Source organism: Peromyscus californicus, unplaced genomic scaffold (genome assembly GCF_007827085.1).
Source record: "Peromyscus californicus insignis strain IS unplaced genomic scaffold, ASM782708v3 Scaffold_15__1_contigs__length_86483966, whole genome shotgun sequence".
Taxonomy (NCBI): Eukaryota; Metazoa; Chordata; class Mammalia; order Rodentia; family Cricetidae; genus Peromyscus; species Peromyscus californicus.
In genome coordinates this window covers 7,087,108-7,113,130 of record NW_026294447.1, presented here as the reverse complement: position 1 = coordinate 7,113,130, position 26,023 = coordinate 7,087,108, and the positions used below count along the sequence as shown (strand labels likewise).

The window sequence follows — 26,023 nt, the reverse complement described above, 5'->3', positions numbered from 1 at the left end:
TCTCTCTCTCCTTGCCCGCTCCCTGTTCTTCCCCTACAGGAACCCCTTTTCACCCCTCACCTCCATTTGCATTCCTTTCCCAAATAAATTGTGCATATGTGTGTGTGTGTGCACATGTGTCTCTGCTTTTTGACACAAGATTTTGTAAAAGCCTATATTTGGAGTCTTGTTTTGTTGTTTTAACTTAGTAACATCATCAGTCAGATTGCTGAGGAGAAATGCTGTACGGAGAACAAAGTGTGTTTCCAGGGGAGAGTCTAGCTTTACTTATAACCAAAATCAAACTTTAAAAAGGGAAAAAAAAAAGCCAAAGGATTAATTCAATGCAATGTCTCTTGAATAACAAAACAATAAGTATAAAAGTGCTCCTTTCAAGGCAGTAAGACACGTGACCCGTAACTGCACCAGCACAGACAATACTTCTAGGTTATTAGATGATTTTCACAGTCGAAAGATCAACCGATTCCCAAGAACTTTTAATACCTCATGTTCTCAGAATGAGCTATAGAAACCAAGTGAATTATCCTCAATAAAGAAATCTGTATCTAAATCTACATACCTGAGCGTGTATATTCGGAAGGGGTGCGTGCTCATTTCTGATACATGAAATCACATACTACAGGAATTTGTCAATAATTTGAATTGTTATTAGGCAATCTGAGACTTACTCAGAGGAATAATCATCCACTAATTCTGACATTAGTGTGTTAGCACATCTGCAGTTACTCAACTCATTATTTTTTGACTACAAACCTAATGACTCAATTTACTCAAAGTAACACATTGATGGGTATTTTTAAGGCTTACTTTCTACCCTAACATATTATGAAATTTTATCAAGTTATTGTACCCTCTTTTCAGATGTAATTCAGATTTAATGTCATTTTTGAAATCCACCTTGATTTCCCACTGTGTGGTTCCAAGAAACATTCCAAAGTGACGAGCTCTGATCGGAAGTGAAACTCCACAGATATTAAGAAGAAGCAGGGGTGGGAGGCTGTACTGAGCACACTCTTCACTAGCTCAAAGCTCCCTAGGGGACTTTTCTCTTGGCCCCTGGTTCTTTGGTTAATTTACATACACAGAAGGTGCCTCTGTCCATCTGCTGAGTTTTCATCCTATACCTCTTAACTTTATAAAGCAGATCACTTATTGATTGTTTAATCTCTTATTTGTCTAGTTTTATCATTATCATGACTCTACAAAGAATATTGTTTTAGAGCATTTGTTATGTACCAGACATCATCCCAAGAGTATGAACTCTGATATGAGCAAAACTCCTGATTTCATGGTGCATGAAAGTTAAGGAGTGAAACATGAAGAGAAGAACCTTCAACCCTGGGATTATTGAGTCTGGAGTGAGCACAGAAGTCAGAGCATGCCCAAGCGAGGGTTAGGAAACGGATGAGGTTTGCTGAAGTTATGTGCATGCTTACACCTACAAAAGGAACTGGAGACAGCCACGTGGGTGACTTTCCAAACCCAATAAAGTGCCTCAGATATGTGCCATGACAGGTAAAGATACCAAAAGGATAGAGAGACTAAAAACGACAGAGAAACTAAAACCTTGTGTGTTTTAAGAATGATACTTTATGTCCAGGGAAATAGGGAAGTAGGAAAGGGCTTCCTCCTGGTCCCTATGATTTAAATATTTGGCTACCAATGGGACAGACTTCAGACAAAACTAAGAGAGATTTCTACTTGTTGACATAATTATGTCATTTTCATTGAGAACTAGCTGAGGCCTAGGGAGATATCTGTAGAAATGTGGCTGGAACAGAACATAGCTTCCATCAGGGATCTGGATGAAAACTGAGAGCAAGGTTACATTAAAGGTAGGGTAAAAAGTCACTTAAAAAGTCACTTTGGGGATACAGTCAACAAGGCAAAGCAACAGCCTACAGAATGGGAAAAGATCTTCACCAACCCCACATCTGACAGAGGACTGATATCCAGAATATATAAGGAACTCAAGAAATTAGACATCAAAATGCCCAACAGCCCAATTAAGAAATGGGCTATAGAACTAAACAGAGAATTCTCAACAGAGGAAACTCAAATGGCTGAAAGACATTTAAGGAATTGCTCAACATCCCTAATCATCAGGGAAATGCAAATCAAAACAACTCTGAGATACCACCTTACACCTGTCAGAATGGCTAAGATCAAAAACACTGAAGACACCTTATGTTGGAGAGGATGTGGAGCTAGGGGAACTCTCCTCCACTGCTGGTGGGAATGCAAGTTTGTACAATCACTTTGGAAATCAATATGGCGCTTTCTTAGAAAATTGGGATTCCATCTCCCCCAAGATCCAGCTATACCACTCTTGGGCATATACCCAAGGAATGCTCAACCACACCACAAGAGCACTTGTTCAGCTATGTTCATATCAGCATTGTTTGTAATAGCCAGAACATGGAAACAACCTAGATGCCCTTCAACTGAAGAGTGGATAAACAAAATGTGGTACATATACCCAATGGAATACTACTCAGCAGAGAAAAACAATGACATCATGAGGTTTGCAGAAAAATGGATGGATCTAGAAAAAATCATCCTGAGTGAGATAACCCAGACTCAGAAAGACAAACATGGTATGTACTCACTCATAGGAGGATACTAGATGTGGAACAAGGATGACTTGTCTGCTACTCACATCACCAGGGAGGCTACTTGGAAAACAGGAGCCCAAGAAAGACACGGGGATCGCCCAATGATGGAGAAATGGAAGAGATCTACATGAACAGCCTGGACATAAGTGGGGGTAATGAAGGGCGAGGGTCGAGGGAAAGAGAGTTTGGGGGAGCAGGAGATCCCAGCTGGATCAACAACAGAGAGGGAGAACAAGGAATAGGAGACCATGATAAATGAAGACCACATGAGAATAGGAAGAAGCAAAGTGCTAGAGAGGCCCACAGAAATCCACAAAGATACCCCCACAACAGACTGCTGGCAATGGTCGAGATACAGTCCGAACTGACCTACTCTGGTGATGGGATGGCCAAATACCCTAATTGTCATGCTAGAAACCCCATCCAACTACTGAGGAATCTGGATGCAGAGATCCATGGGTAGGCCCCAGGTGGATGTCTGGGAGTCCAATTAGCGAGAATGAGGAGGGTTTATATGAGTAAGAATTGTTGAGACCAAGGTTGGATAAAGCACAGGGACAAATAGCCAAATGAATGGAAACACATGAACTATGAACCAATGGCTGAGGGGTCACCAACTGGATCAGGCCCTCTGAATAGGTGAGACAGTTGATTGGCTTGATCTGTTTGGGAGGCATCCAGGCAGTGGGACCGGGTCCTGTGCTCATTGCATGAGTTGGCTGTTTGAAACCTGGGGCCTATGCAGGATCGCTTGGCTCGGCCTGGGAGGAGGGGACTGGACCTGCCTGGACTGAGTCTACCAGGTTGATCTCAGTCCTTGGGGGAGGCTTTGCCCTGGAGGAGGTGGGAATGGGGGGTGGGCTGGGGGGAAGGTGAGGGGGACCGGAGCAGGGAGAACAAGGGAATCCATGGCTGATATGTAGAACTGAATTGTATTGCAAAATAAAAATAAAAATTAAAAAAAAAAGTCACTTTGGGTAGAAACTGTAAGATGATATGGAAACTGAGTAATTAATACCAGCAATGTTCAGCATTCTCTATTAAAAATTAAAGATGAAAAGTCCATGCTGAAAAAAAAAAGGAAATTTCGAAGAATTTTTGTGAATTTTTCAGGAGTTTATGGAGAAATATGTCAAGTGTCCACATGATATCCCCTCTGCTTTACACTTGGGGAGTCATGGATCTTCATTCATCGTTCTAAACTATGACTCACCTTGGAAGCCGAGACACAACACCAGCTGACATGGATGTCAGAACATCATCGAGGCGACCTGGTGCCTTCCCCTTGAGAATCCAGCTGGTGACCAGTTCCAGCAGAATCAGGGAGATGAAAAACGGAGTGGCCTAGAAAGGAGATTTCAGGGAAGAGATGCTATTCTGTTCGCTATGAAATCCTCCACATTTTCTGATATCTTGGGAAGGAGGCACACCAGCAGGAGATGGTCTACATTTATATTTCAGTGCTATTTCCAAACCAATGAGCAGGAAAATTTAGTTATTTTAGATATACACTGAAGATATGTTCAAAATATACCATGCAATTTGCAAATGAAATAAAAGCATAAATACAACTATCACTGTTGTGCCAGAGAACAATTAAAATCAGGAAGGAGGAGCAGAAAGTGCGTTTCACATGGGTTCAGCCTGTAAGAGCCTATCTTCTGCCCTGAGCAAGTCTGGGTCACTCCAAGAGAACTCCTTAAAAACACCCCCAATTAGAGTGTTTAAAAATTAGAGTTTCTAGAACTACTTCTGATAATAACATGAAAGTAGTAGAAACAAAACCCAAGACTCTTAGCAAATAAGGTAAATTCCTAGGATTGTATCACCATCAAAGTTTCATTCATTCAGCTTTGATTTTGTGCTTTTATAATAATGAGTATTCAACTATTTATCAATGCATATTAGACTAGTATTGATGGTAGAATCTACAGAATAATAATTTTTGAAGACAAAAGTAGCACTTTTTTTTCACTGGATAAAAATGGCAAATATCAAATCTCAAAAGCAATATGGGCCTCAGTCATTTGGAAATGGATAATGAGTCTGAGGTTTTCTAAACTGAACTCCCAAGAACACACTCTGTGATGTCAGGTTTTCCTTGTTTCTGGTCTGAACTAGTAAGTGTTGTAGGAACAACTTTCACAGGGTGGGGAGCATCAGTGCTCAGTTTCTAATTCTGGATATTTCCACTTCCAATCACAGCCAAGCAACAGAAGTGAAAAATGCCTCAAAGGCTTGAAATGTTACAAAAAAAAAAAGGTTCAAGTTCAAACTTAGGAAGTCAGAATTATACTGTGCCAAGCTGTGTATCTTTCATGCTGCAGAACTACTCTACCAAATTAAAGAGGAAACACCTTCCTGGAGGTGGTGGACAAGTTAAACATTTTAAAACAAAATTGTTACAATGCCTACTGATGTGGTATAGCTATTTAATACTGCTTTCCAACAGCTAAATTTGCAATGTCACCAGGCCCAGGAAACTTTGAATTTTTTTCTCATATTCTAGAGGGATGTATAAGGGGATTTACAAACAAAGACGTAGATATTGTATAGAAATTGAATTCTCTTGAAAACTGTACTTTGGCTTCATGACTGTAAGACACTGGATTTTTATGAGGCTGTAATAATTCGAAGTAGGAAATTGAACGAATCCCCAGGATATGTTGAGTTGATGTTGCAAGAAGAGAGCAAGAGAACCTCTTTGCAGACAGCCTCACCTTTTTAACGTAATCGGGCACCTCTTCAACGGTTGGGAAGGCAGTTTCACTGGGCTTCATCAGATAAAACATCATGCGAACACCCTGGGAAACGGAGACATTGTCTTGGGCTCCCGGGCTCTGCATGTCTGTCCCTGTCTGATTCGCAGCTGGGGAGATTTGTGGTTCTGTGGTAGAAGCCCGAGACTGAACTAAGGAAAGGAGCCGTGCAGCACAGAGCGAGCCTTGTCAGAGAGACTCCGCAGACCACAGAGCTGCACGGGGACCTCCGCCAAACTCCGGCGGTGGAGTTTGTGTGCACAGGCACTGAACACTCGCGACAAGAGCGAGTTCAGAGTTCAGGGGCTGACTCCCCAGGAAGCAGAAAGTCACAAGAGAAGGAGGACCCAGAGAAACAAGCACAAAGTGCAGTTTGCCTCTAGCTGAAGCAACTCATCAGCAACAAACAGGAAAAATAAATAAATAAAGCACATCCAGTCGGGCCTGGGAAAGTGAAAGGGGAAAAAGCAAACAAACCAGTTTTGTAACGCAGGTGAAAGTTCACTCTGATACATATAACTGACTTTTGAACTTCTACCGCGTTATCAGAGTCCAAAAGTCAGATTACAGGAGCAAAATCATATTTTTCCTGAGCTGCACAATGTCTTTGAATTGTTGTTTCTTCACAGAATCCTGTCTTGGAAGCGACAGGGAGTCTGAGTAAGGGTTAGTTGATGCCTTTAAGCTGGAGGGCCTGACTTCTTACTGCCGATGTGTTTCTAAGCTCAGTCCTGCGAACTTTGAACGTTTTGCAAAGCGGTTCAGAGCCACCAGGTTTATCGCACACTCTAACTGTTTAATGGAAGCTTACCTAGTCACAGTTTCTCTAGCCTTCTCGTCTTTAAAGGGTTGTCGTCATGAGACCTCACCTGTAGCTTACAAAATGAGCTAAATTCACTGTACTCTTCTGGAGGACTGGAGGGCACTTTCTTGACTGCACTGGCAGGGAATGTGTGTGTAGTCCTTGCCTGAATAGCGTGGAACTTGTCAAAGCAACCTTCAGTAGTAGCTCTGGTTCCCATGGCATATTTGTTGTGGAGTGTTGTGTGGAACCTGATATCACTGTCCTTGTTACTGTGACAGAAGCAAGGTAAGGAAGGACTGAGGGTTTACGTGCCGTCTCTGCCCTGGAGGGCAGCCCTCCTGGTGGGACAGCCATGGTGGAGGAAGTATGAAAGGGATGGTCAGATTGTGTCTACAGTCAGGGAGCAGGGAAAGTGAAGGTTCCTGCCACTCAGCTGGCTTCCTCTTGCTTTTCTTTTTAATTCAGTCAGAACTCCAGTGTGTGTGTGGGGGGGGGCGCCCCCACCCCTTACAGGGTTCCTATGAGGAGGAGAGAGGCATAAGGAATTAGTAGATAGAAAGGAGTGGAGATGAGATAGACAGAAACACAGGATAGCTTCGGGAGGACCTGGATCAAAATCCACCGGCCCCTTCTGTCTCTTCTAAAGGACTTTTTAAAGGAATGCCAAGGGGCAGGGGCAAAAGATCTCCCCCTTGCTAGATCAAAGCATATGCTGCCAGCATATTTAAACACAATATAATTTGGAAAAGTTTCCTGGTGCAACACAATCCCTAGTGCATAAGGAGGAAATGATTACACTGAAACTAACTCCAAGGACCTGCTAGTTCTTCCAAGAAGATGGGTTCTAGAGACAGACTGCCTGTGCTAGCTTAGGGCTTAAGGAAGGATCTGGCCAGGTGTAGCAGGAATCTTAAAGAGTCTTATTAATAAAATCAAACCCGAGGCCAGTTATTGGGGTGAACACTGGAAGGTCAGAGAGACAGAACAAGCCACAGCTAGCTCACCTCGCCGGATCCTCAGCTGGTCTTGTTTCCTCAGACTGGAAGCCTCTGTGTCCTCATCCCAATGGCTCTCTGCTGAATTGCTGCTCAAAAGCCTGAAGCTTAACCAGCTAAAAGCTTAACCAGCCAAATGCTTCTAGTTTCTGGTCCTCATGCCTTATATACCTTTCTGCTTTCTACCACCACTCACTGGGATTAAAGACTCGCTTTCTGAGATTAAAGGCATGTGTCACCATGCCTGGCCGTTTCCAATGTGGCCTTGAACTCACAGAGATCCACAGGGATTTCTACCTCTGGAATGCTAGGATTAAAGGTGTGAGTGCCACCATTTTCTAGCCTTTGTATCTAGTGGCTGTCTGTTCTCTGACCCCAGATAAATTTATTAGGGTACACAATATTTTGGGGAACGCAATACCACCACAGCCTGGTCTCAATCATACGGATAGCATAGAGGTCATTTGGCTTTTAGCTACCTCTTGTCCTGGTTGTGGAGCTTCAGGGAGTATCTGGATATACAGATAATGTAAGTGTAGATGTAACCAACCTTCTTATTAAATAAGAAACACAGAACCAATGCAAAGAAGAAAGCCAAGAGTTCAGAGCTAAGAGCTAAAACCTTACCCTTCCTCCTGCGGTGGTCCTACCTCTCCGAACCAGAGCTACCCCTGTGTTAAAGTCTTTATATAGAGTTCCTGTTCTGCCTTCTCATTGGTTGTAAACTCAACCACATGATTGCCTCCTCACGGCCTGTCTGTATAGGCCTCCAGGTTTTCCATGATTGGTATTGAGATTAAAGGCATGTGTATCCAATAATGGCTGTATCCCTGAACACACAGAAACTTACCCAGCTCTGCCTACCAAGTGCTGAGATTACAAGAGTACGCCACCACTGCCCTGCTTTCCTATGGCTTGCTAATAGCTCTGACCCCCAGGCAACTTTATTTATTAACATAAAAATAACATTTTAATACAAATAAAATATCACCATATTTCCCCTCTTCTATTTTAATAAAAAGAAAAAAAGCTTATAACTAACATAAGAAAAACTATATACAAAAGTACAATAACTATATACAATATAAGTTCATTTGTATTTGACAAATTCAGAGAAAATAATTCCATTATCTATTCTATTGTATCTAATTCACTTTCTATCCTAATTAATCTTCAACTATAACTAACTAATCTTCAACTCCCTCAGAGACCCAAGAAGGAAATAATATTAGCTAACAAAAAAATAAAAACAGGAAGTATATGCAAGCAACTTCCAAAAAATTGTGAGTTGACAGAAACAGCCAGCTGCCTGGACAATCATCTGAGGTTTCTCCTCAGTGTTGGGGCATCATCTTCAGCCTATAGGCTTAGCATATCTGACAGACTCATTTGTGAAGTAGGATGTACACAAGGTCAACAGTTCAACCTCACATTGGGTGAGAGCAGTCCATGTACCAGAAACACCTGAATTCCACTAGTGTCATGTCATGATTCAGGATTTTAAATTCTGGAAATTGTTGATGGTTTTCTAATTCAGCTGTCCATTCTTCTTGGCTGTGTATATATGGCTTCATCTCAGCATCCCGTTCTTCTCCACATCCCTCTATCAAATGCCAGTCTACTATTGAGAGGCGTGAGCTTAGTTACTCTTCAAGAATAACTGTTTCAGCTGCTGTTCCATTGCACATCAGAGGCCATCAGCCCATTGCCTGTTCAGCTGCCTTCGAAGTAAAGGGCACTGTACCTTTTCCGAATTGCGAAGGCCACTTCAAGGATGGTGCCATATTGTCCTGGCCTCAGAAGATGCCTTTTGATAAAGCCATAACCACACTTGTTTTGGCAAGAATCAGTAGTCCTTTATTTCATTTCCTGTCTGTCCATTTTGTCAGCAGTTGATTCGAGGATACTTTGTTGTCCAGTGGCTAACTTTTGCCACAATGAAAGTTAACACCATATGCAGTTTCTTCAATGCCCATATTTTCTCTGAAGTAGATTGGTACTGCCAGGAGCCAACATGTCTCAAAAAAGAAAAAAATTCTAAGTTATTAAAACATTTTAAATGCCATATTCTGCAGATCTCTAAAGGGTTTGAAGATGACCTGTCTAAAATATATCTGCTCAATTTTTAAAACATATCTAATATGACTACAAGTTCTATTCTAATGTCTAACTACTAAACTTCATTTCTTTATATCCTAATAGTTGGTAATAATAACATTCAAGGATCAGAAAATTGCATTACATTGTTAAATGAATGGTACAATTAGAAATATACATAAAGCATTTTCTAACAATATCAATTTCAATATATATAATTTGTATACAATATAAAACAATCCAATCCAATGTAAAGTATTTAAAACTAGTAATTGTCTTTTTTATTCTTCTTTCTTTCTCTTTTTTTTTTTTTAAACAAGAACCTTAAATCTAATCTCCTTTGCTTAGGCTTTTTCCTAACCCTTGACAACAACTTGTAACCAACCCCCCTAATTAATGAAAATTATCCCAGACCCAAAACCCATTAAAAGACCAAAAAAACCACCCGTCCCACACCACCTCTTTGGGAATGTGGGCGTTGTATTCTTGAAATTGTTTCCTGCTGGGTATGGGCGAAGGTATCTTTATCCTGAAAAGAAAAATTTTAGGTTAATTGTCAAATTCTAGGAAAGGTAACTATATCCTTCGTTATCCAGTCTGTGCATAATGCCAAAGTTCAGGGTTTATCTCAAGTCCTTATTCAAGTAGTCTTTGAGACTGGATCATCTCAGCTAGTCATCTCAAAATTGCTCTGAGCACCTTGTAGTTCAAAGCTGATCTGTAGATGATGTTTGTCAGCTTAGTGATATTATTATTGTCCACGTGGAATTGTTGTTGTTGTGGGGCCCCATCTTCTTCCTGGAGACTTCAGTTTATGTTAGGCCTGACCGTGATTTCCTGCAAAAAACTGATAAGAAACTCGAACACAAAGACTATATATGCGACTTTTTAGAATTGACCATTTATATCTTAACAAGGTTTAAAATGTATATATATCTATATATATTAATCTTGTAAATTTTGATATAAAATTTATACTTTAAGAAAAGTTTAAAGAATCAGAATAGAATCAAATAGTTGAGATTAGTAATAGAGTAGTCCCTTAATTAATTTGGCTTTTCTCCTGTCCCATAGCAGAAGATGACTCTTTTCTTCTGGCATGATACAGGGAGTTTGCATTTTCCTTTTAATAACATGCTTGAGTTTAAAGAAGGAGAGAGCCATTCTCCAACTCCAAAGTCAGCTTTAAATTTTAATTGAACTGGGACTATTAGAAGACCAATAGTGTTAAATCTTTAAAGAAAAACAGAAACAAACATTTAGGAAGACATAAAATTTTTTAGATAACATACCCATACGCCATTTCACTCTGTTTCTTAGGATAGACGATTTGTCCCTTTTCTTCAGTTTGTCATTTGTCCAGTGTTCTTCAGATTCCTTAACCTTCATTCTCCTAAAAAACAAAAACAAAAACCTTTCCCCAAGATTTTTTGGGGATGTTCCTTTTTAACAAGTTATCTGATTAAATGAAAAGGCATGTGTTACTGGTGTAAGTTAGTTTAAATTGGATGTTTATGATAATTGATGAACTATGACCTCCTCTAATTAAGAGGTCTCTCTTGTTCAAATCGAACCTTTATCAATTTTGATGGTACCCACAGCTTATCTTCTTCTGTAGAAATAAAAGCAAAACCTCGTCCCCAATGTAACACATACCCTGGTTTCCATTCTGAGGTCAGCACATCCTTAAAGTATATAGGTTGATTTAATTCTGTAGTTTTTTCTATTATCCAATGTCTCTCTGTAGCTGTTGTTCCTTTCTCATTGGCATTGAGAAAATTCAAAGTTAATAGAGCATTATGTAGTCTACTTCTGGGGGTTTTTGTTACTCCTTTTTGTTTATTTAGCATATCCTTTAGAGTTCTGTTTGATCTTTCTATAACTGCTTGACCTGTAGGATTATGTGGTATACCTGTAACATGGTTTATATTATAATAAGCAAAAAACTGTTTCATTTTAACAGAGACATATGATGGAGCATTATCAGTTTTGATTTGTGCAGGTATACCCATAATAGCCATTACTTCTAGCAAATGAGTGATTACAGAATCAGCTTTTTCAGAACTCAAAGCAGTTGCCCATTGAAATCCTGAATAAGTATCGATAGTGTGGTGTACATATTTCAACTTTCCAAATTCTGCAAAGTGAAACACGTCCATCTGCCGGATTTCATTCCTCTGAGTACCCTTTGGGTTACATCCTGCTGGTAATGGTGTTTGATTGTACATGGAACAAGTAGGACATTTCTTTACTATTTCTTTGGCTTGTTGCCAGGTTATGGAAAAATCCTTTTTTAAACCTTTACTACTTACATGATGTTTTTAATGAAATTCTGAGGCCTCCAGCACATTTCCTATCAATAATTTATCAATCTCATCATTGCCTTGTGCTAGAGGGCCTGGCAGACCAGTATGGGATCGGATGGAGTTATATATAAAGGATGACTCCTTTTTCTGATTGTATCTTGTAATTGAATAAATAATGAAGTTAATTCTGAAGCATCGTGGATAAATTCTGCAGTCTCAATATGTAATACTACTCTTTCAGCATACTGAGAGTCAGTTACTATGTTGAGATGTTCTGAAAAATCCATTAATACCAACAGAATAGCATACAATTCTGATTTTTGAACTGAATTATAAGGACTTTGAACCACTTTACTTAAATTTTCTGATTTGTAACCTGCCTTTCCTTATTTGTTGGCATCTGTATAAAATGTACGAACTCCAGATATGGGTTTTTTCCTCACAATTCGAGGCAAGATCCAATCAGCTCTCTTTATAAGATCAATTCTATTGCTTTTGGGATATTTGCTGTTAATTTCTCCCAAAAAATTACTACAAGCTTTTTGCCAAGCTTCATTTTCTATCCATAATTTTTCAATGTCCTCCTTAGTTAAAGGTATGACAATTTCCGCTGGGTCTATTCCTGCTAATTGACGAAGTCTCAATTTTCCTTTCCAAATCAAGTCAGAGATTTTTTCCACATAAGTTTTTAATTTTTTATTTGGTTTATTTGGTAAAAATATCCATTCCAATATAATATCTTCCCTTTGCATTAATATTCCTGTTGGGGAATGCCTAGAACGTAAAATAACCAAAATGCAATCCAACTTTGGATCAATAGGATCTACATGCCCTTCATGTACTTTCTTTTCTACCAAGGCCAATTCTTTCTCAGCTTCAGGTGATAATTCTCTTGGACTATTCAAGTCCTTATCACCTTCTAAGGTTTTAAACAAATTATTCAGTTCATCATTTTTTACCCCAACAATAGTTCTTAGATGAGAAATGTCTCCAAATAATCTTTGAAAGTCATTAAGAGTCTGTAGTCGATCTCTCCTAATTTGCACCTTTTGAGGTCTAATTTTTTGAAGTTCTATTTTATATCCTATATAATTAATAGAATCTCCTCTTTGTATCTTTTCAGAAGCAATTTGTAATTCCCAACAAGGCAAAATTTTCTTTACTTCTTCAAACATTCTTTCTAAAGTATCTGCATTTGAGTCAGCTAATAAAATATCATCCATATAATGATAAATTATAGATTTAGGAAATTTTTTACGTACCACTTCTAATGGCTGTTTTACAAAATATTGGCACAAAGTTGGGCTATTCAACATTCCCTGTGGGAGAACCCTCCATTGAAATCTTTTAACCGGTTGAGAATTATTATAAGTAGGCACTGTGAAAGCAAATCTTTCTCTGTCTTTTTCTTGTAAGGGTATTGAAAAGAAACAGTCTTTTAAATCAATAACTATGAGAGGCCATCCTTTTGGTAACAGAGTAGGCAAAGGAATTCCAGATTGTAAAGAGCCCATTGGCTGAATTACTTTGTTAATTGCTCTAAGGTCTGTTACCATTCTCCATTTACCAGATTTTTTTTTAATAACAAATACAGGAGAATTCCAAGGGTTGGTTGATTCTTCAATATGATGAGCATTTAACTGTTCTTCCACCAGCTCTTGTAAAGCCTGGAGTTTCTCTGTTGTTAAAGGCCATTACTGGACCCATACAGGCTTGTCTGTTGACCATTTTAAAGGTAGAGCTGTTAGTGTTTTTGGAAAATTATCAGTTGTTGTGCCCTGTTCTTGTATGACATGGATGGCTGGTGAGCACTCATTAGAATAATATCTTTTCATATTTCTCTCAGAAACATGTACTAATTTATGATTTGTTTCTGAGATTGGAGGGATATTAATCTGAGTATTCCATTGTTGTAACAAGTCTCGACCCCACAGGTTCATAGCTATGTTAGCCATATATGGTTTTAATTTTCCTTTCTGTCCTTCTGGACCTATACATTCAAGCCATCTTGTACTTTGTTTCACTCGAGATAATGTCCCAATTCCTAACAGTTGAACGTTTACCTCCTGAAGAGGCCAAGTTTGATGCCAAAATTCTGGTGCAATTATGGTAATGTCAGCACCTGTGTCTACCAGACCAGACAACAAAACACCATTTATCTTTATTGTTAGTTTTGGTCTTTGTTCATTAATAGAAGTTTGCCAAAAAATTTTCTTTATGTTTTTTCCTGAATTTCCTATTTTCTCTGTTTCATCATCTCGACTAACATGATTTATTCCAATAGACATTTGGTTATTTAGTTGCTTTGAGTAGGGGTTTCCTCTACAACTGCAGGAAAGGTTTGAACTGGATTTACTGTGGGGGCCTGCCTGAGGCCCCTCTGGGAGTTTCCCGAAGCTCGAGGCAGAGGATTACCCTGTCTGTCCCTTGTTGATCTACATTCATTGGTCCATTGTTTTCCCTTACCACACCTTCTGCATACTCCAGAAGGAAGGGGCATTATGTTGCCAGTGTTCCTTGAAGAAACATTATTTCTAGGAACGACCTGTTTACAATCCCTTTTCAAATGTCCTTGCTTTCCACATCCAAAACATCTAACATTGCTCAAACCTTTTGAAATTGCTTTTCCTACCCACATATCATCATGGTCATAAGCCTCAACATTAACTGTATCTCTAATCCAATCTTCCAAAGGTGCAGATCTTGCCTTTAACAGCCTGATTATTCTTTTGCATGCTGCATTTGCATTCTCAAAGGCCAAAGATTCAATTATTATCTGACTAGCCTCTGAATTCGGGACCATTTTCTGTACTGCTGAAGTCAATCTTTGTAAGAAATCTGTGAAAGATTCTTTTGGGCCCTGTATAACCTTTGTAAATAACTCAGTTTTTTTTCCTGGTTCTTCAACTCTGTCCCATGCATTCAAAGCTGCCGTTCGACATAGAACTAGGGTTTGGACATCATATAAACATTGTGTTTCTACTGAAGCATATTGGCCTTCTCCAATAAGCTGATCCTGGCAGATTTGTATTCCGCTATCCCTCCATTGTTTTTCTATATTTTTAGCCTCATTATTGAATCACATTTTCCACTGGAGATTTTGTCCGGGTTCAAGAACAGCCTGTGCCAATTCCCGCCAGTCCTTTGGTATAATCCTATTACAAGTTGACCAGGTGTTTAACATTTGCTTTACATATGGAGAGTGCATGCCATAAGATGCTATTGCCTCCTTAAATCTTCTTAAGTCTAACATTTTAACTGGAGCCCAAGTATTTTGTTCTTCTCTTCATCAGGTAGCTGCTATATGGCTACCGGATAAATTAAGGGTGATTGTGTGAAAACTGGCTTTCTTTCTGTAACCTTATGATTCAATTTTGAAACAACTTCACTATTTATTTCTTCTGTCTGAATTTGAATTTCTCTATAATTCATCTTTACTGGTTTAACAGGTTTTTCTAAGACTGTTATCCTGGCACTTAAGTTGACTATCTTTTTAAATAGTAAAATGAGGATAAGAAAAGTAATAAACTGAATAATTTGATCAATATTAATCTTTTCATATAGTTGTTCCATTGTCAGAGTGCCTAAAATTTCAAACAAAGCCCAATTTTCTTCCAATGTACACATAAAGCCCATTTTTTTTCTTTTAATGTAGAAAAAAATTCTCTTTTAAATAGATATGTTAATTGACTTACCAAGTCTGGGTAGAACAGTAGAATTCCAGGGAATTTCAAAACAGCCACCTGGTTTTCGAGGTGTGAATCCAGAGAGAGAGAAAGAGAGAGAGAGAGAGAGAGAGAGAGAGAGAGAGAGAGAGAGAGAAAGCGTAGCCACTTGAGCTGAGTCAAGCCTTGGCTTTACAGGCAGGGGCCCTGTTCGGCAGGGCAGGCCTGAGTTGTTTGTAGCAGTTGCAAGTAGCTCCAGCTGTGGGTCAGTCAGGCCTGGGCCCGAGCTAGGCAGCTGGGCCGCCCAGGCCGGAAACCGGACCTGCCGCCAAGCCAAGCCAAGCCAAGCCAAGCGGTTTTTAATGGATTCTTGTCACGTTGGGCGCCAAATGTAGATGTAACCAACCTTCTTATTAAATAAGAAACACAGAACCTATGCAAAGAAGAAAGCCAAGAGGTCAGAGCTAAGAGCTAAAACCTTACCCTTCCTCCTGTGGTGGTCCTACCTCTCTGAACCAGAGCTACCCCTGTGTTAAAGTCTTTATATAGAGTTCCTGTTCTGCCTTCTCATTGGTTGTAAACTCAACCACATGACTGCCTCCTCACGGCCTGTCTGTATAGGCCTCCAGGTTTTCCATGATTAGTATTGATTAAAGGCATGTGTATCCAATAATGGCTGTATCCCTGAACACACAGAGACTTACCCAGTTCTGCCCACCAAGTGCTGAGATTACAAGAGTACGCCACCACTGCCCTGCTTTCCTATGGCTTGCTAATAGCTCTGACCCCCAGGCAACTTTATTTATTAACATAAAAATAACATTTTAATACAAATAAAATATCACCATGTAAGGGTCATTTCAACTATTATGTATCTCCTGTCCTCGTTGTGGGAGCTTGGGGGAGCCCCTGGCTGTACAGGTAATATAAAGGTCACTTAGATTATTAGCCACTTTCTTTTTTTTTTTTTTGGTTTTTCAAGACAGGGTTTCTCTGTGTAGCTTTGCGCCTTTTCCTGGAACTCACTTGGTAGCCCAGGCTGGCCTTGAACTCACAGAGATCCGCCTGGCTCTGCCTCCCGAGTGCTGGGATTAAAGGCGTGCGCCACCACTGCCCGGCTATTAGCCACTTTCAATCCTGGTTGTAGGAGCTTGATATTGCCTGATCCAACAGATACTATAGATCACCAGGTTATCAATTACCTCCAATTTCCAGCTTTCTGGAAAAACAGGCTATATTCTTTGAAAGGACATTGTTATATTGTCCTTCGAAAGGACAATCCTGGATGCTTACTCCTGGTTTCCTTGGAGATCTGTGGTGCAAGGACCTTTATGCTCCTAATATAAACCTAACTGGAAACACCTTTCTAGACATACTCAGAGGTGTGTTTCTAAGGTTACTGAAAAGTCATTCCACTTGACAGTGGGCTAGCCATCAGAATCTCAGAAAGTTTTAACACCAGGAATGGAAATTAGAAGTGAGCACATAACACACAGGAGAACTGAGGCTCTCAGTGCTTGTATAAGGTGGTTGTATAAAGTGTGTGTGCTTGTGTGTGCATACTCACATTTTATATATTACTAAGTTGGAGAGTTTTTCTATGTTCAGAAAGATATCATATCTAAATGTCACCTGGTGATTTTCACTGAGAAATTCCTAGGGACTATGATGACAGGTTCACTGAATCAATTCCATTTCAAAGTAAATCCACAACATGATTGCTTGAAATACAAACAATTCTCATTACAGATAAAAAACACATATAGGTATGTGCTGTGGGATGTCTTTCTGTATGCTGTGAATATGTGTCACTCTGATTGGTTAATAAATAAAACACTGATTGGCCAGTAGCCAGGCAGGAAGTTTATGTGGGGTAAGCAGATGAGTAGAATTCCGGGAAGTGGAAAGGCAGAGTCAGGAGTCTCCAGCCAGACACAGAAGAAACAAGATGACAAGGCAGAACTAAAAAAAGGTACCAAGCCACATGACTAACATGAATAAGAATTATGGATTAATTTAAGCATAGGAGCTAGTCAGTAATAAGTCTGAGCTAATGGCCAAGTAGTTATAATTAATATAAGCTTCTGAGTGATTATTTTATAAGCAGACCATGGGACTGTGGGGTCCTGGTGGGGCCATAGATAACTTCTGGCTACATTTGGCACCCATTCCAACACTAGTTAACCATGGAGGTCTGGAGATCTGTACAAACAGACAGGAAGTGACAGAGCTGGGCAGGAAGAGGAAGTGATGTAGCTGGGCTGAGAGAGCAAATTAAAGAACAGAACAGAAAGACATATAGGCGTGGGTAGACAGGAAGTAGTTTGCTTTTTGGAAGCTGCAGAGTTGGTGAAGTGAGGTTAGCTGTGGCTTTCCCTATTTTCCTGATCTCCCAGGTTTTCACCCCCATATCTGTCTCTATGGTTTTTATTTAATAAGACTGTTTAGAATTCGTCTACAGGTATACTCTTGTAACAAAAGTGATTATGCAGAGCAGAGTGTTTCTTTTGCCTTTTATTCATTTATGAAATTAAATGTGGTACAAGAACAGATAAAAATCCATGTAACTTAATAATAAGTAAAGTGCAAAATGGCAACAGCCCTCCATCTCTTAATGGAGACCCTCTACGTTGACTTCAGGGGGGCAACCTCCCCTCTCAGTGGGTATTTTATTTTATCAGTTATTATTTTCCTACAAAAGACAGTTGTTTTTGTTGGTACATATCAATTTAGACATACACCTATGGGTTGGCATTTGTAGTAGACTGTATTAACGCCTTCTTGGAGTCCCAACTTAATCAAGAACATTCTTCACGGCAGTCTATAATTACATGCTGAGGCTTTGTTTGGTTGTTGAAACAGACAGCAAAAGGGTGTGGGAAGACATATGTGTGGATACTAAGTAAACAAAATCATCTTAGGTATTTAATGTACAGGAAGATTAATACAAGAATTATTTACAGAGATAATGAGATAAGTAAAAGCTAAAGAAAAAAAAAACCTAGGGACTACTGTCACTGGGAAGGAAGCTACTAGCATTTTTAATCCATAGAGACAACGGGGGCGGGGGGGTTATTCTATGAAAAGCCAAGAGCTGCCATAACTCAGTGGAAGCTGAAATCATAAGGAGAGGAGGTAGGGTCTCTGAGCAGACCCAATCTGTGCCAGAAGCAATATCCAAGGGAGAGAAAGAAAAGAAAAACGTCCTTGAACTTTCTTGTAATTTATCTGAGGCAGAGTCAACAGGCAATTGAGAGAGGAGTGCAGACACGGAGTCTCCAGGGGATAGCCCCATAGGACCACAGCGGTCAAGAAGGAGGAAGAGTGGATCTGAGGTAAGTGAAGCAATGGGGAGCCTGGGCCCTGCACCACACTGATTACAGGCTTCATCCTCCACTGCAGGGAGAACAAACCGTGCTCTGGAGAAGCAGCATAGGGTCTGAGCCCTTCCTATTGGAGTTAACCAGAGGATCCAAGAGTGGATTCCAAGACAGGAAACCTTTGCTACCCTTGGTACCATCGCATCTCCTGTCCCCGCCCCTTCAAGCGAGGAAAAGTGGATTTGTAGGGTGAGGCTCTGTTGCCTCTCCTTTGCCATCCTCTTCAGTCTTTAGAACCAGTTTCTAGGGATTAGACTGGAGACCTCTTCTGATGGTGCCATCTTAACACTGCGCTTCTGCTATTAAGAGAAGAATTCATGTTAGTCATAGGTATTAGAGGAAAAACAAAGACGATAATCTCGTAAAAATGTTCCATAACCACACTGGGTGGGTTACAACGGCACACACACCTAAAGGAGCATCTTCCACTGGAGACCCTTTTCTGGAGTATTTTTCTAGCTGCTGAGAGTCAAGCCTATGAGGCATTTGAAGTTCAACTTGTTAAAATTTAGAAACTGCGTGGTGAAATGAAAAAGCCTCAAATTGGAAGGTGTCTGGACCTCTGAAAAGCCCTCTTGAAGACAACAAGCCATCAAGCAGGCCATCATGTGAGCAAATGCTAAGCTTGTATTGTGTGATGTGCACCTGCTGGAAACTTCTTTACTTAACATCTACCATTGCCCAAAGCAATAAAAACAGAAAGGAGTGGATGCTTAAAACATGAGTCACATGGTCCATCTTAAATGTTAAAACAACCAGTTTGGTTTACTCTGCGGATAAACTAGAACTGGATTTGGGGAGCAAGGAAGAGTCCCCAGGACACCCGGGTGACTCTCTCAGGTGGATGCAGTAGAGTGAAATTAGAAAGATGTGTCTACATCCGTTATAGTCATAGAGCTGACAAGGCTGGAGGAAACAACTGATTTGAAGATTTTTAATCCACTGAAGGAAGAGACATTCTTTACAGAGAGCGGTACACTGAGGGTGAAATGTGAGCTGTCTACGTACATCTAGACTCAGGCAGTTATAAGTAGAAGTCTAGAGTTCAAAGATTGAAATAAAAGAATTAGCTTTGAATAGCACAGGAAAGACTGACAGAATAGTTACAGGCCAAAATGATTTTGTGTATAGCAACTTTGACCATGTCCACAGAAGTAAATAATTCTCATCTTAATCTGAAAACTAGAGTTATTGTTACATTAATTTCATTTTCATGGCAATTGCTTACAGATCATGAAATACAATTTCATAATGATTAAAAAATAATCTCATGGCAGAAGTAATTGAAAAACATACTCACTTTGTATTTCAATAAAGTGTGGTAAACTTGTTTCAATAGTAAGAAATGCACAGATTCCTTTTCACAGACAATATGTTTTGAACGTTGCCCCCAGTGTGAGCGTTTGCTGGGGCTCGTGCTTCTGAAACCCAGGCATGTGCTGGCTTATGTTCAGTGATTGCTTTCTCTCTCCAGCGTGATTGGCTGCATGACTTATGTAGCACGCTGCTGTCATCATGTGAAGAGAGCTGTTTCCCTACTACTGTGTTCCTATGTATTTTGACACAATTTTTAGAGACTCCAGTTAGTAATGTCTCTAACAGTCCCCCGCCTCCTAGAACTAACACTTCTTAGAAGAGAGCAGCACAGGAAGCCTTAATCACTCTCCCTATTTTCTTAGATCAGATTTTTATTACTTTTGGCTCAGTCCTCTCCATGACGTAGAAAAACATCAGGTAGAAGATGAACTTTGAAGAAATTTATGTCATACACTTGAGGTTGGAACATGGAAAAAAAAAAAAAAAACCCTGTATTTCCTAAGTTATTTCTTTACAGCACCATCGAATTGATGCATCTTATTGTTTTAACAGTAGTCAAGTGTCAGAAGAACAGCTTAAAGAGCTGCATGCGTGTCGGCCTCAGAACGTGTGTAACTCTCTCTTTATAGAATTGATTTTGAGTCATTGCTGGAATTAATCCAAATTCACAGTGCAGCATAAAAGAATGTCAAGAGATCTCAAGTGTATTTCTTGAAATAGCACATGAGATGCTCTATAAAGAGAATGGTTTTCTTTGCAAAATAAGTTGGAAAATTCTAAATACTGCATATGCTTGTCTGAGATTAACCTTAATCTTAATCTTAAATTAATCTTAAAATGCTTGTTAAGATTACAGAATCTGAGAAGGTAAGCAGAAAATAAACTTTTGGTAACTTGCTTAACCTGCAACATTTTCTACTGTAGCATACTGAAGAATTACTATTTACCTAGCATGTAGAAAACCCTCTGAAGAACTATACTGCATGACACTAGACTCAGTGTAGACCCTGTTTATCTATCTAGGAATATGAACATGAACATCTACCTTTGCTAAAGTAACTAACTATTGTCTATATTTGGGGAAAATGTCCTTATAAAAGACTTGCTTGTGTTTGAAACTGATCAGGGTGTGGCTAATCAAATATTTTTCTATATGCAACATAGAATGAATTTCTAATAATGTCCACAAAATGGGCACAAAATGGGCACCATCTCTGGTCCTAGTGTTCACAGATCCTCCTGCCCAATCCTGAAATGACCTGGGGAAACACTTTTAGGAAATTCAATGGATGCCTTGTAGACTTATCTTTTTTAACTTACATTCTTGAGTATTTCATATGAGTACTGTGTTTATATCTTCTACTCATCTCTCTTCCCTTCTCACTTTTCCTATGGCCTTCTTTCCAATTCATGACTTCTTTTTAATTGTTGTTACATATATTTAATTATGTTACATCCATAAAAGACTAATCTCCTTCTGCTGTGGGATGTTCTGTATGGCAAATGTGTTGCTAATTAGTCAATAAATAAAACACTGATTGGCCATTGACTAGGCAGGAAGTGTAGGCGGGACAAGGAGGAGAATAAAGCTGGGAAGTGGAAGGCTGAGTCAGAGAGACACTGCCAGCTGCCACGATGAGAAACAGAATGTGAAGATACCGGTAAGCCACGAGCCATGTGGCAAGGTATAGATTAATGGAAATGGATTAATTTAAGCTGTAAGAACAGTTAGCAAGAAGCCTGCCACGGCCATACAGTTTGTAACCAGTATAAGTCTCTGTGTTTACTTGGTTGGGTCTGAGTGGCTGTGGGACTGGCAGGTGAGAGAGATTTGTCCTGACTGTGGGCCAGGCAGGAAAACTCTAGCTACATCCTTCTCTTAGCCACTATTTGCCTATAGCTTTTTAACTAAGAGTAGGGCCTTCCTCATCCACATGGGCATGACAACTGGTGTTCTTGTTGTGTATGTCTTGCTTAGGTGTCCATATGGTTGAGATTTCATGAGTTAAATTTCCCTCTCATACACAGAAGACACATTCTCACAACAGACATTTTGAGCCTCTGGCTCTTTCTGTTTCCTCTTTTATAATGGTCCCCTGAGCCTTAGATGTAGTAGCTGCATTCTAGATATGTCACTTGAAACTGGACACTTGAAGGTCGGTTTTTCTCTGTGTTTTAACCACATGTGGATTGCTGTAATCTTCTCTATCTGCTACAAAAAAGATGCTTCTTTGATTACGAGTGAGAACTATACTTATCTGTTGGAATAAAAGTAAGTATTTGGAATGCAGTAGTAAGTGGTGCTGGTTAAGCAAAGTGCCAGAAATAGGTTTTCTTCAATGGTCCATGATCTCAACAGCAATGTGGAGTTGGCTTATAGTACTAGGCATGATTTTCTTCCTATTGTGAGGGCCTTAAGTCTAATTAGATAACTGTTTGTTGCCACTGAAATACAAGGGCCATAATTGCATCCTTGGGAATATCTCACCCTGCTGATCTTTGTAGATATTACAGCTGGGTTGGGCTATCTATTGTTTTGTCCCTTTGCAGCTTACATAGAGCCTTCAGATATTATGAGAGCTAGCCCTTAAGGAAGAAATTTGCAGGTAAGTTCTAGTTTGAGTCCGCTAAGTCTGCTCTTCTTCTTTTTTTTTTAACTTTTTATCTATTCTTTGTGAATTTCATGTCATGCACCCCAATCCCACTTATCTCCTTATCTCTCTATAGCCTCTCTCTGTCCCTGCACTCTCCTCCCCAAAAGAAAACAGAAACTAAAAATGATAAAAAATAAAATATTGAAATGAAAATAAAAATATACATCTCACTGTGGAAGCTGCAGTGTGTCATGACCACTCTAATGTTTTGCCCAAACAACTTTCCTTGCAAACTCTCATTGTAATGAGTCATTGGTCTGGTTCGAGGCCTCTGGGTTCTGCTACACTATCAATACTGAACCCTCACTGAGCCTCTTCCCAGCGACCCTGTTGCTGCCCTGTGTCATGGAGAGCCTGCAGCAGCTTTGATTCTGCAGGACTGGTCCCTTCACACGCTTCAGCAGTTCTGAGTAGATGGGATAGATGTTGAGGTGGGCCAATTCAAAGCCCTGGATATGGACCTGGGGAGTGTCTGAGTTGGGCAGCCTGTCTGCTCTCCTATGCCTAAGCCATCAGGGCCAGTTCACCTGCTTTGCTCAGGTGAGAGGCGGAGCCAGCTCTCCTGCCTGTGATAGTTGGCAAGGGGCAGGACTTGCTCTCTTGTACTCTTGCCATTGGGGCCAGCTCTCCCACTCTCACACCCTCAAGACTGGCTCTCCCTTGCTCATGGCATGAGAACCCAAGAGGTGCAGGACCAGCCCTCCTGCACCAGCTCACCAGCAGGAAAAGAATGGGTCTATTTGGTTTCAACTTACATATCAAAATCCATCACTGAAGGAAGTCAGGGAACTCAAAGGAACTCATAAACGGCCATAACTTAGAGACATGACTAATGCAGAGGGGTGTTGCTTACTTGCTTGCCCCCCCATGGCTTGCTCAGCCTTCTTTCTTAAAGAATCCAGGATTACCAGCTCTGGGTTGGTACCACCCACAATAGGCTGGGCCCACCACCATCAATGGCTAATTTAAAAAAATGTCCTACAACTAGGGAAATCTACAGAGACAACTGAACCAAGCTTGTGGGGACTCATGAACTGTAGACCGACAGCTGAGGAGCATGAATGGGATTGGACTAGGCCCTCTGCATATGGGATACAGTTGTGTAGCTTTGGTCTGTTTGGGGGCCTCTAGCAGTAGGATCAGAATCTGTCCCTGGTGCATGAGCTGGCTTTTTGGAGCCCATTACCTATGGTGGGACACCTTGCTCAGCATAGAAGCACAGGGAAAGGGCTTAGTCCTGCCTCAGCTGAATGCACCAGGCTTGCCATGGGAGGCCTTACCTCTTTTGAAGGAGGGGCTGGGGACTGTTGCTGGGGGGATGAGCAGGAGGAAGGATGAGAAGGGGATCTGTGATTGGTATGTAAAATAAATAAAAAATCATTTCTTTGTAGTTGGAAGTTTTCCTGTGTCCTGCTTAGTCCTGTAGCTGCTCAGACTCAACTAAACACACAGAGGCTTATATTAATTACCAACTGCATGGCCTATGGCAGGCTTCTTGCAAGCTAGCTCTTATAACTTATCCCATTTCTATTAATTTATAAGTTGCCACATGGTCATGACATACCAGTTTGCTGGCATCTTGCTGCTCCTTTGGTTGTGACTGGAGTCTCTCTCTCTCTCTCTCTCTCTCTCTCTCTCTCTCTCTCTCTCTCTCTCTCTCTCTCCTTTCTTCTTCCTGTCTCTCTCTTCAATTTCCTGCCTAGCTATAACTTGACTTTCCATAGGCCAAATGGCTTTATTTATCAACCAGTCAGAGCAACACATATTCACAGCATAAAGAAAGACATCCCACAGCACTTCCCCTTTTCTGTCTAATCAAAAAGGAAGGTTTTAATTTTAACATGGTAAAATTACATATAATAGAACAGTTATCAAGAAAGAATTACAGTTATAATATCTAGTCTATTTGTATTTGGCAAAATTAAAGAAAATATTCTATCTATCCTATATTTGTGAGTCTAAAGTTTCATATCTACTTTACCTCTTATCATGAATAAGGAAAACTATAATTGTAACTATCTAGTCTTTAACTACATCAAAGATCCCAGAAGAATATAATATTACCTAAGTAAAGAGGAAATGCATTGTAAACAACTTCCAAAATTCTGGAAAAGACAAGAGACAGCTGCCTTCCTGGGCAGTCATCCAAAGTTCCTCTGTAACATTGGGGCATCCATCTTCAGCCTATAAGCCTAGAGTCTTTTAATCACTTCTACCTGTGTCCTGTACAATATCTGGCAGTCTCCTCCACAAAGCAGGAACCTGAAGGGCCATCTTGGCTTGTCTTGGCAAAATTTAGTGGTCATTTTCTAAGGATCCTGCATGTACAGTTTATATAACATACTGTCGAGCAGTCCATGCAAAAGTAGTTCTTTGCTCAGCAGGCCGTTTTGTGCCAAGAAGATAAACTCCATATGGAGTGTCTTCAATGCCCATCCTCCTCTCAGAAGTAAATCGGTTCTGCCAGGAGCAGACATGTCTCATTGTCCAGAAAGTCTAAGTTTTTAAAACATTTTATATGCCATATTCTGTAGGTCTTTTAAGTGTTTGAAGATTACCTACATAATTAAAATATATCTATGTATACCTAGAAAACTAACATGACTATAAGTTTATCATGGATGACTAATTATTAATCTATATTTCTTAATTATATATTACAATTTCAAATGAACTGCACAAACATAGCTTAAACAAGAGTAGAAATATACATACAGTATAACAAAATTAACTTTAAATTTGTAATAAATTAAAAATCTATAGCAATGCAAAACATTTCAAGCAAGTTGTTGTTCTTTAAAAGTAGATTCAATAGTCTACCCTTTTATCTTCTCATATCTATACTAACCCTTTTCTTTTTTAGAAAGAGATTTCATTTATAATCAACCTCCTTTAAATAAAAATAAACATTTATAAACAGTATTTTGGGCATAGCTTCTCCTACTACTTCCTACTGAGTGGGAATGCTGGTCATCTTAAGGATATCCTGAGAAAATTAAGAATTATAGTTAAATCTTGGCTGTAGTCTGAGAGGATGGAGGATGGATCGTCTCAACCAGTTGCTTTGAAGCTGATTTTGGATTTTGGACCATCTGGGCCATGGCTGTCATCAGAGACCTTTTAGGGCGTCTTGGATGATCAAACCATATTAGCCTGGAAACAAGCCATAGGTTCTCATCTTCTGTGGAAATAAAAGCAGCAACTCTCTTCCAAAACAATTTATCCTTAGACACAAATTTTGAAGTCAAGATACCTTTAAAATATACATATTGGTTTAACTTAGCAGCCTTTACAATCAAATATGTTTCTGTAGTTAAAATTCCCAAAGACAATATAATAATATGTAGTATCCAAATTCTTTGTGTAATATCCATCTTTATGTGGCTTAACTTTTATATTGCTTTTACTATCTCTTTAAGGATTTTATTTT

At 39.8% G+C, this 26,023-nt stretch overlaps 1 protein-coding gene across 1 annotated transcript in view; it reads right to left on the bottom strand.

Annotated features, from left to right (window-relative positions):
• Positions 1-5,613, bottom strand: part of Agmo (alkylglycerol monooxygenase) — a 304,197-nt gene extending 298,584 nt beyond the window's left edge. The window contains exons 1-2 of the mRNA XM_052738359.1: positions 5,336-5,613; positions 3,829-3,959 (exon numbers count right to left, since the gene is read on the bottom strand). Coding sequence (XP_052594319.1) covers positions 3,829-3,959; positions 5,336-5,461 — 257 coding nt within the window. The 5' untranslated portion in view covers positions 5,462-5,613. The remainder of the gene's footprint in view (positions 1-3,828; positions 3,960-5,335) is intronic.
• Between the last annotated feature and the right edge of the window lie 20,410 nt (positions 5,614-26,023).